The sequence below is a fragment of the Lynx rufus genome, unplaced genomic scaffold (assembly GCF_022079265.1).
Source record: "Lynx rufus isolate CCGP_SWC_20201006 ecotype Redwood Valley unplaced genomic scaffold, mLynRuf1.p SCAF_14, whole genome shotgun sequence".
Taxonomy (NCBI): Eukaryota; Metazoa; Chordata; class Mammalia; order Carnivora; family Felidae; genus Lynx; species Lynx rufus.
In genome coordinates this window covers 64,458,943-64,470,060 of record NW_025814828.1, presented here as the reverse complement: position 1 = coordinate 64,470,060, position 11,118 = coordinate 64,458,943, and the positions used below count along the sequence as shown (strand labels likewise).

General features: G+C 48.2%; 1 protein-coding gene across 2 annotated transcripts; it reads right to left on the bottom strand.

Annotated features, from left to right (window-relative positions):
- Positions 1–1,912: 1,912 nt before the first annotated feature.
- ARMCX4 (armadillo repeat containing X-linked 4) lies at positions 1,913–10,012 on the bottom strand. Of its 2 annotated transcripts, XM_047075749.1 has the most exons (6): positions 8,149–10,012; positions 7,726–7,998; positions 6,722–7,605; positions 5,143–5,731; positions 4,608–5,106; positions 1,913–4,469 (listed from the first exon to the last, which is right to left on the bottom strand). In XM_047075749.1, exons 1-6 carry the CDS (start codon positions 10,010–10,012, stop codon positions 1,913–1,915), a joined length of 6,666 nt encoding a protein of 2,221 aa, XP_046931705.1. The 2 variants fall into 2 exon arrangements, with proteins under 2 accessions (XP_046931705.1, XP_046931704.1); XM_047075748.1 differs by having other exon boundaries at positions 1,913–10,012.
- Positions 10,013–11,118: the final 1,106 nt, after the last annotated feature.

Sequence of the window (11,118 nt, the reverse complement as noted above, 5' to 3'; positions counted from 1 at the left end):
GCCCTAGTTCCCTGATATACTATTGACAGGTCTGCTTAGTCCAAATCCATCCATTTCCTCTTGGCAAGTTATGCAAAAATTTGTGGTGTATATAAAAATCAGAAAATACAGATGAGCAAAAAAGAGATAAAATTGCCCATTAATCTAACACCCATAGAACACTATTAACACTCTCAGTATACACCAAAGTTTATACAGGAGATAATTTAGATATATACTTTTACTTCATAAAAAGTATAGCATGTGTTTTTGCAGCCTATTTTTTCCACTTAAGATTAATGCTGAGTTTTTTCCAAGTAAATAAGTCTGGATGCCCATCACAATTTTCAGTAGCTGCAAGATGTTTCTATGTGTAGGCACACCCTAATTTGTTTAGCCAATTGCCTATTTTGAGACACTTGGGTCATTCACAATTTTTCACTCTTCAAAACAGTATGAAGATACACAGCTTTGTACAAGCCAATTATTTGATCATCTTCTATAGATAAATTTATACAAGTGGAATTACTGGGTCAAAGATCATGTGTATCTTAAAGACTTCTGAAACATGTATCCAGATGGATCTTTGTACCAATGTATGCTCCCACCAGCCCAGTTTGAGAGTGCCCCTCCCACCACACCCTCACCACAATCTGGGGTGGGAGAAAGGTGGATATTCTTCAGTATTGATATCAACACCACTCTCAGTGTTTCCATAAAGGCCCTGCCTCAATCAAACTTCTAAAAGAAATCTAATAGAAGCACTAAACATTGTTCTTTCTTCTATTATATTTTATTATTTCAAAATAATAACTAATGTATTTACCTTACACAGACACCAGAGTTAGTCAACAAAGAGAATGTTTTCCTATTAAATACCACCAGGACCCTAAAATAAAATTGTCCCTCTATGTATGCCCTCAAGATAAGTTCCATCATTTCTTTGTTCAAAGAGTGTATCACTTCCTTCCTCCCCTTGCTATTCCCATGGCCAGTAGTGAAGTCTCACACTTTTAACATCTCATACCTGGACCATGCCAGTAACTTCCTAACTGGTGTTCCAATCTCCAGTGGCCACTCTTGTCCCCACCCCAACTCTGACCCATCCTGCACACAGATCAGCTACATTCTTTTCCTTTAATTGCTCATTCCTTTGGTCACAAAAGGTTGTGGGGTCACCCAGGGGTGGATGGAGTAACATTAAGACAACTCAGTTTAGCAGTCAGGGATCCTCCAAGAAAGGGCTCACCCAAACTGATGGATTACATTTCCCATACTCCCCTCCCCACACGTGGAACTCCAGGTAGGCCAGCCTCCTCTATGGAGCAGGATTTCCACCTCCATGCATTTCTTCCCACCACTCATCCCTCCTCCAAATGCTCTCCCACCCCATTTTTATCCTATCCTTCAAGCCCAGCTTCATTAAGTGTCCCCCTCCTCTGTAAAATTTTCTCTGACCACTGTTGCTTGCAGAAGTTTCTGCACTGTTTGGCCATGATCAGAGGCTCATGGTTTTGTAGTATATTTTTGTTTCCATGTATCTTGCCTTTCCAAATAGATCATAAACCCATGGACAAAGATGTGTCTCTTTTTTTCAGCTTATAACACACAACTTTATTGATGACATAAAAATAAAGCCTCAAATGTATAAACATAAGTCCACACAAAGGACCAAAAATTACCTTACTTATGAAAAATCAGGTCAGTTTCTGCTCATGAAGCATACTAAAAATATCTTGATCCAGACAAGGTAATAATCAACACATGTATTTTCAGTACAAGTTTGAATTCTTTTGGTGTTCATAAAGTGATCCAGCTATAGACCATCATAAGTAACATCAGTTTCAAAGTTATAATGCAATTTATAATGTGCATTACCTCCAGGCAGCAAAACCAAAATATTACTCAGATTTGTTTGGAAACATATAACTAATCAGAGTTTACTTAATAATAGCTCAACTCTTTCTTTCACCTCAGGGTCACTGTATTCTGCTGCTAAGACTCGAAGTTTCTTGGCACATGCTTTAGGTCGTTGGAATATGAAATAAAGGGAATTTTTACTGAACTTGTCCTGGGTAAATACTTTTGCTCTTCTTTTAAAATGGTAATTTATATTTTCAAATAGTGAAAGAGCATTAAGAATATTCTCTTTTGTCTCTTTCTTGTTAAAGATATTAATCAGTGATGTTGGTGCATTGGCAATGAGTAAGTCTTTTGTCATAGATGGATTTTTAGAGAAATTCAAAAGCATTCCCAAAATATGGTCTTTGGTTTCTCCACTTCCCACAGTTAACAAACGAAGAAATTCTGAAATATAATTTGTAACCATATGCTGATATTCACTAATAACAGTCAAATGCTTTATCAATCTTAGTCCAGCCAGCTGCACATTTGAATTCAAGGGATAGGTCACTGTGTCTTCACATACTTGGTTTAAGTATGTTTTCACCTTCCTATGATTTTCAGCAGCCACTGAGATGTTATTCAGTGCATTTAAAGCCTTCTGCCTAACACTGGGATAGGGATTATTGAGCAAGCTTTCAATAATTGATATTCTACCTGCATTACGAATGACTTCATGGGAAAATGGATAATCAGGACTGTTATATAGAGCATTATTGGCTATTTCATGAATAGAAGGATCTTCAGTCATCTCAATCATGCAAATAAGTTTTTCAAGCTCTCGTGGATCCATATTAGCTTCGCGTTTACAGCGACAGGTCCAGGGATGAGTTTTCTCCTCACACCTTATCTTTCTGATTTCATCTTCAGGTGGGAAGCAGGACTCATTTTGGTATGGAAATTTCATTTCCGTCCAGATCATGGCTCCCGCCCATGACCCCATTCCTGCCCCAGGGACCATGGATGGATATGTGCCTCTTGACTCAATTGACTTTTTGGCTTTAGTCTTAGGTGCAGATTTGTCCTCACTTCTGTTTTCATTACCATGCCGGAACCAAGACCTTACATCAATTCCACCAGAAGCCTCAAGGTTATCCTTGGCACTGGCCTTATAGACATCTCTCTCACTCTTGGATCTGAACTCATTACTCTTCTCAGTATCAGCCCAAAACAAGGACCTTAAACTGATTTCCTCAATATCAGGGCTGGACACTCTACTTAGCTCATCCTCATCTACATCCTCAGTCAAAGACCAAGACCCCATGCAAGCCTCTTCCTCACCCCCAAGCCTAGACCCTGTAGTGGCTGCATCTCCATCCCAGAGCCAAGATTCCTTCCTGGCCTCTGCCCCAGCCCCAGCTCCCACACAGGAATCCACATGGGCTGCCTCTTCAGATCTGGTCCAGGACTCAATATTGGCCTCTTCTTCAGCCCTTGATCTGGATTCAATACTGGCCTCATTTTTACCTCCAAGTTTGGACGAAATACCAGCAGCCTCTTGCCCTCTCCTGAACCAGGACCCTGTAGAAATCTCACCTCTAGTCCCAAACCAGGATCTTTCATTGGCCTCCATCTCAGCACTGACCTGTGGTCTTCCACTGGCCTGGTCATCAGCCCTAGCCCAGGACCCTCCACTTGCCTGGTCCTCAGGCCCCAGCCTAGATCCTCTACTGGCCTCATTACCATGCCTCAACCCAGGGCAAGATTTTCCACTAGCCTGATCCCCAGTGCCAGCCTGGGAGACTTCCCCACTGGCCAGGTCCTCAAATCCAGGTTTGGAACAGCTATCAGCCTGATCCCCAGCCCCAGCCCAGGACCTTCCACCGGCCTGAATCTCAGGGCCAGCCCAGGGCCCACCACTAGATTGGTCTGCAGACCCTGTATTAGACCCTTCAACAATCTGGTCCTTAGCACCAGACCAGAACCCTCCTCCACTGGCATCCTCAAATCCAGGTTTGGGACAGCTACTAGCCATATCTCCAGCCACAACCCAAGACCCTCCACTGACCCGACTCCCTGTATCAGCCCAGGACCCACCACTGGATGGGTTCATAGGCCCTAGTCTAGATCTTCCAACAGCCTGGCCACCAGCCCCACCCCAGGACCCTCTTGCATTAGCATGACTCCCACTGCAAGCACAGAACCATCCATTGGACTGGTCTTTAGGCCCTGGCCTGGATTCTTCACTGGCCTGGTCCCCAGTGCCAGCCCAGGAATCTCCAAATGACTGGTCCCTGGGACCTAGCCTAGACCCTCTACCAGCCTGGCCCCCATTGTCAGCCCAAGACCCTCTTCCACTTGTCTGCTCTTCAAATCTAGGCTTTGCCCCACCACCAGCCTGATCCCCAGGTGCAGCCCAGGACCCTCCATTGCCCTGGTCCACAGCTTCAACCAAGAACCCTCCACTGGCTTGGTCCTCAGAGTCAGCCCAGGACCTTCTGCTGGACTGGTCCTCAGGCCCCAACCTTGGCCCTCCACCAGCCTGGCCAACAGCCCTAGCCAAAGACTCTTCTTCATTTACCAGATCCTCAAATCTAGGCTTGGACTCACCACCAGACTGATCACCAGTCCCAGCCCAGGAATTCCCACTGGCCTGGTCCACAGTCCCAACCAAGAATTCTCCAATGACCTGACTGCCAGTGCTAGCCCAGGACCCATTACTCGACTGGTCCACAAACCCTGGCCTAGACCCTTTGTTGGCCTGTTCCCCAGCCCTAGCCCAGGACCCACCCCCAGACTGGTCCACAGGCCTCATTTTGGCCCCTCCACTGGCTTGGTCTGCAGTGTCAGCCCAGGACTTTCTACCAGACTGATCCTCAGGCCTGAGCCTAGACCCTCCACTGGACTGGCCACCAGCCACAGACCAGGACATATTTCCACTGGCTTGATCCTCAAATCTAGGCTTGGATCCAGCAGACAGATCACTGTTCCCAATCCAGCACCCTCCACTAGCTTGGTCCATATCCTCAGCCCAGTACCCAATGCTAGCCACATTCCCAGCTCTAGCTTCAGCCCAAGACCCTCCATTAGCCTGAATCCTAGCCCCATCCTGGGACCTTCCACTGTCCTGTTCCTCAGCTCTAGTCCAGGACCCTCCAATGGCATCTTTCCCAGCCCAGGACACCCCACTGGCCTGACTTCCAGCCCAGGGCTCACCAATAGCCTGGTTCCCAGTACTAGCCCAAGATCCCACACTGGCCTGGTTCTCAACCCCAATCCAAGACCCTCCAATGGCTATGTCCCCAACCTCTGACAAAGAACCCCCACTGGCCTTGTTCCCAGCCCAGGACTCTTCACTGGCCTGGCTCCCACCCCAGAGCCCCCCACAAGCCTGGTCCCCAGCTGCAGCCCAGGAAGGAAAACCAGCTTCATTGTCAGCCTTAGCCCCAGCCCAGGACTTAATATCAGACTTATCACTAGCCCCACTCCAGGATTCAACACTGGCTTCATTCTCATCATCAGCCCAGGACATGCTATTCTCCCAGTATCCATCCCTGGCCTGAAACCTAAATTTTATCCATCGCTCAGAAGCAATCCAATCCTCAATACCAATCCCATTCCAGTAATAGTCATGGACCCTAGGCTGAATTTTTCTGTAGGCCTGAGTGCCTGTCCCACCGCCACTCTCAGAAGTGAGCATGGCTTCAGTCTTAGGTTTTACATAGCCCTCATCTTCTGTGACTTTTGCCTCAGACTTGGGTATAGCCTTATCCTTTGCTCCAGGCAAGATCTTATTCTGGGAATGGGCCACAGACTGAGGCTGGCCAGAGCCCATCATATGTGCCCCAGACTCTACCTTAGACTCAGCATTGGTATTTCCCCTGACCTTACTCCTGGCACCAAGCAAGACCTCACCCTGAGAACTGGTCACAGCTTGGGGTGAAAGAGAGCCTCGTCTATCTTGCCCATCCCCTGCCTTAAATACCACATTGGGATTGTCCCTGACCTTATTTTTGGCACCAGACAAGGATTCACCTTGAGAATTAGACTTGGCTTGGGGTTGGTCAGTGTCTATTATATCTGTTTGAGGCTGAGAAGAACACATTGTATCTGGCCCAGTGCCTGCCTTAGACATAGCACTGGGATTGCCCTGGATCTTACTCCTAGCACCAGGCAAGGTTTCACCTTGGGAATCAGACACAGCCTGAGGCTGGGTAAAGCTTGTTGTATCTGCTCTGACCTCTACCTTAGACACAACATTGGGATTGCCTCTGACCTTATTCTTGACACTAAGCAAGGCTTCACCTTGGGAATTGGCCACAGCCTGGGACCGAGCACAGCCCATTGTTTCTGGCCTAATCCCTGCTTTAGACACAGAACTAAGATTGCCCCAGACCTTATTCTTAGTGCAAGTTGGAGCTTCACCCTGGGAATTGGTCACGGCTTGGGTCTGGGAAGAGCCTGTTGTATCTGCCCTGACCTCTGCCTTACACACAGTGTTGATATTGACCCTGACCTTGTTCTTAATATCAGACAAGGCTTCACCCTGGGTATTGGCTACCACGTGGGGCCAGGAAGAACCTGTTATATCTGCAGTGGCCTCTGCCTTAGATACAGCATTGGGATTGCCCTTGTCCTTATTCTTAGTACCAGACCAGGCTTCATCCTGGGAATTAGTCACAGCTTGGGGCCAGGCAGGGGCCACTATATCTTGCTCAGTGCCTGATTTAGACAGAGCACTCAGATTGCCTTGGACCTTACTCCTGGCACCAGAAAAGGCTTCACCTTGGGAATCAGACTCAGCCTGGGGCTGGGCAAAGCTTGTTATATCTGCTCTGGCCTCTACCTTAGACATGGCATTGGGATTGCTGCTGACCTTATTCTTCACACCAGGCAAAGCCTCACACTGAGAATCAGCCATAGCCTGGGGCTGGGCAGAGCCCGCTGTATCTGGCCCAGTCTCAGCTTTAGACAAAGCACTGGGATTGCCCTTGACCTTATGCTTGATACCAGGCAAGGCCTCACACTGGGAATTGGCCACAGCATGGAGCTGAGCAGAGCCCACTGTATCTGACCCAGCCTCTGTCTTAGACCCAGCATTGGAATTTCCTCTGACCTTGTTCTTAGTACCAGGCAAGACTTCACCCTGAGAATTGGCCACAATTTGAGGCTTGGCAGAACCCACTATATGTGACCCATTCTCTGCTTTAGACACAGCACTGGGATTTCCCCTGACCTTATTCTTAGGACCAGACAAGCCTTCACCCTGGGAATTGGCCACAGCCTGGAGCTGGGCAGAGCCCACTGTATCTGACCCAGCCCCTGTCTTAGACCCAGCATTGGAATTTCCCCTAACCTTGTTCTTAGTACCAGGCAAGACTTCACCCCGGAAATTGGCCACAATCTGAGATTGGGAAGGACCCACTATATCTGGCCCAGTCCCTGCTTTAGACACAGCATTGGGATTGATCCTGACCTTGTTCTTAGTACCAGGCAGGTACACTAGGTTTTCACACTGGGAATTGGCCACAGTGAGGCGCTGGGCAGAGCTTGTTGTATCTGCTAGAGGTTGGACACAGCCCATTGCATCTGCCCTAGCCTCTGCCTTAGACACAGCACCGGGATTGACCCTGACCTTGTTCTTAGTACCAGACAAGGCTTCAACCTGGGCATTGGACACAGCCTGGAGCTGGGCAGAGCCCACTGTATCTGGCCCAGTGCCTGATTTAGACACAGCATTGGAATTGCCCTTGGCTTTGTTCTTAGTACCAAACAAGACTTCACCTTGGGAATTGGTTACAACCTGAGATTGGGCACAGTCCACTGCATCTGGCCCAGCCCCTGTCTTAGACACACCACTGGACTTGCACCTAGCCTTATTCTTGATACCAGGAAAGGCTTCACCCTGGGAATTGGCCACGGCCTGGAGCTGGGCAGAACCCACTGTATCTGGCCCAGCCCCTGTCTTAGACACAGCATTGGACTTGCCCTTGACCTTATTCTTAGTGCTGGGCAAGGTTTCATCTTGGATATTAGATACCTCAGGCTGGGCAGAGCCTATTGCACCTGGCCCAGCTGCTGTCTTAGACACAGCATTGGGATTGCCCCTGACCTTATTCTTAGTACCAGACAAGGCTTCACCATGGGAATTGGCCACAGCCTGGGGCTGGGCAGAGTCTGTTTTATCTGTTTCAGGCTTGGCAGAACATATTGAATCTGGCCCGGTCGCTGCTTTAAACATAACACTGGGATTGCCCCTGACTTTATTCTTAGTATTAGGTGAGGCATCATCCTGGAAATTGGCCATACCATGGAGCTGGGCAGAGCCCATTGTATTTGGCCCAGCCCCTGACATAGATATAGCATTGGAATTGCCCCAGACCTTATTCTTGGCACCAGGCAAGGCCTCACCTGGGGAATTTGCCATAGTCTGAGGCTGACCACAGGCCCTCAGGTCTGCCTTAGTCCTTGACCTAGAAATGGCATTAGGATCATCCCTGCCATCAGGCAAAGCATCAGCTTGGATCTTGACGCCAACCTGAGGCTGCGCACAGGTTTTCATTTCTATCCCCACCTCTGCTTTACACTTGCTTTTGGCTTTTCCCCTAGCCTTACCTCTAGTACCAGGTAAAACCTCAACCTGGCTCTTGTTAGAAGCCTGAGACTGTGCCTTTGTGTCTGTCCCACCCCCTTCCTTAGACATGGTGTTGACATTGCTTTTAGCCTTAATCCTGCCATCAGGCAAGGCATCAACCTGGACATTGGCCATAGGATGAGGCTGTGTATAGAGCTCAATGTCTGTCCCAGCCCCCATCTTAGACATGGTATTGGGATTGTCTCTGATCTTAACCCTGGCATCAAGCAAGGCCTCAGCCTGGGAATTGGTCCTCAAGTTTGCCCTGACCCCTGTTTTAGACACAGCATTGGAATTGCCTCTACCTTTAACTCTGGCATCAGGCATAGGCTCAACCTGAGCACTGGCTATAGCCTGAGGTTGAGCAGCAGCCCTCATGTCACCTCCAGTCATTGTCTTAGATGTGACATTGGTATTTCCTCCGTCATCATCCCTGGCCCCAAACATTGCTTCAGCCTGTTTCTTGGCCACAGTCTGAGGTTGTGTTGAAACTCTCATATCTTCCCCTGCCCCTGCCTTACAAACAGCATTGGTATTATCCCCGGCATCAAACTTTACCCCAAGCATAGCCTCAGCCTGGGTCTTGGCTACAATCTGAGGCTGAGCAGAAGCCCTCATGTCTGCCCTAGACTCTGCCTGAGACACTGTTTTGTGATTCCCCTTGGCCTCAACCCCAGCACCAGGCATGTTGTCAACCTGGATCTTGGCCACAGCCTGAGATGGTGCACAGGACTTCATGTCCACTCCAGCTTCTTTCCTGGACATGGTATTAAGATTTCCCTTAGCATCAACTATGTGACCAGGCCTGGCCTCAGACTGAGTCTTGGCCACATTCACAGTCTCATCCAGGGCTCTTGCCTTGGTTTCAGCCATAATTCCAGTCTTATTTATGGCACCCATCTTGGCTGCTTCCCTGGTCACTCCCAAGGCCTCATTCTGTGTCACCATTACTTTGTTCGTGTCTTTTTCAGCCAGTAAACAAGCTTCCACTTTTGTCTGGGTCATTATTTGCTTCTTGGTTTCTGCCCTGGCAACCAGTGCCCAAGCTTTAGCCTTGGTCTGGGTCACAGCTTCCTTCTTGACTACTCTTCCAGCCTCAGAATCAGTTTGGGTCACTGCCTCTTTCATGGCTACTTCCCCAGTTTTGAGCTGGGCCACATTCAGAGTCACTGCCTCTATCATGCCCACTGTTGTGGACACTGTTTTGGCCTCAGACTGGTTCTCTGCCTCTACCTCAGCCATTGTCTTGGCCTGAGAGTTTGCCTTAGCAATGGTGGTAGTCTCTACTTCAACCCTAATCCTACCTCCTGCTCCGGTTTCTGCTCCAGTCTTGGCCATGGGTCTAGTCTCAGTCTCTGTTCCAGCCATGGCTTCACTCATGGCCAAGGTCTGGTTCTGTACCCCAACCACAGTCTCCATCTTGACTCTGGACCCATTTCTGGAAAGTTTCCTCACTCCCTGGGCTCTTCCTTTGGTTAATTTGTGAATGCAGTAGCAGGTACCAGCCCAGATCACCAATCCTGCAGTCACCCAACCCACTTCCTGAATGCGACCCATGTAATCACTCCTACTGAAGGCACGAACAAGGTACAGGGAGCTCAATCAGGATGGGGAAAGAGGGTAGTAGGTCTGGGTGTAGGCCTGTGAGGGCGTTGGTCTTCAGCCACTTAGAGGCCACTACAGCTGCCACTGGAGGTGGACCTAGAAGTGGAGGAAGGAAATGGACTAAAATTTCTCTTCTAATTTCGTGCATCATACAGATAGATATACAGAAGGACAGAAAAGTGTAGAAATGATGTGCTTGGTGGGAGAAGAGGATGATGAGCAAACTCTCTCTCCATCCCTTTTATTTTCTCCCCTCCCCATTTTCCCCAGTGCCCAACAACTTTCCCCTAAGGTACATCCATACACATTTCCTTACACCAAATGAATAATGAAAAAGATATTGGAGTGTGGTGCTGACTATGAATGGGGGAGACTGAGAAGCCCTCAGACCTTGATTTTTACTGGACCTACTCTTGTCACCACTCCCAGAGGTCCCCACCCTCATACCAACCTGTAATGATCAAGGCAGTTCCCTCCTCTTTCCTTCTTTTGATTGGTGATATACCCTAAAGTAGATCTATAAACTTATGAGATCTGTGGACCTAGAGACAGAGAGACAGACGGAGGGACAGATGGGACTGGAGATTTTGTTCTTAATGTGACAGGCACATTATCAAACTATGTTTCTATCCTGCTCAGTTTACCCCACTTTTTGTACCAAAATAAAGGTAAGAGTGTGGGGTAAGTGACAGAGATGGTAGGAAAGGTGGCTGGGAAAGGGAGGGGCTAAGGATCCTCCAGACTGCACACTGACCCTACTAGATGCACACTGATCTCCACCAACCCACCCTTGAGATCTACAGGTATTCCCCATCCTCTTACCAGTCTATACCGATCAGAGGCAATTTCCTCCTTGTTTCTTTGCTTCCAGTAATCTCAAGCCCTACAGCAGACCTGCAGGCAGATCTATGGACAAGTAAACAAACAGGAGGTAATAGACACTAAGTCCTCATAGAACACACAAGTGCCCTAATCACTGACCCCAGTACTTGCCTTGCCAGAGCCCATGTCCAGTTTGCTAATGTGTTCCATCTTGTGATCCCTCTTCTTGTCTTCTC

Coding starts and splice junctions, on each gene's coding strand:
- ARMCX4 (XM_047075748.1), bottom strand. CDS start 10,012: ATGGGTCGCATTCAGGAAGTGGGTTGGGTGACTGCAGGATTGGTGATC.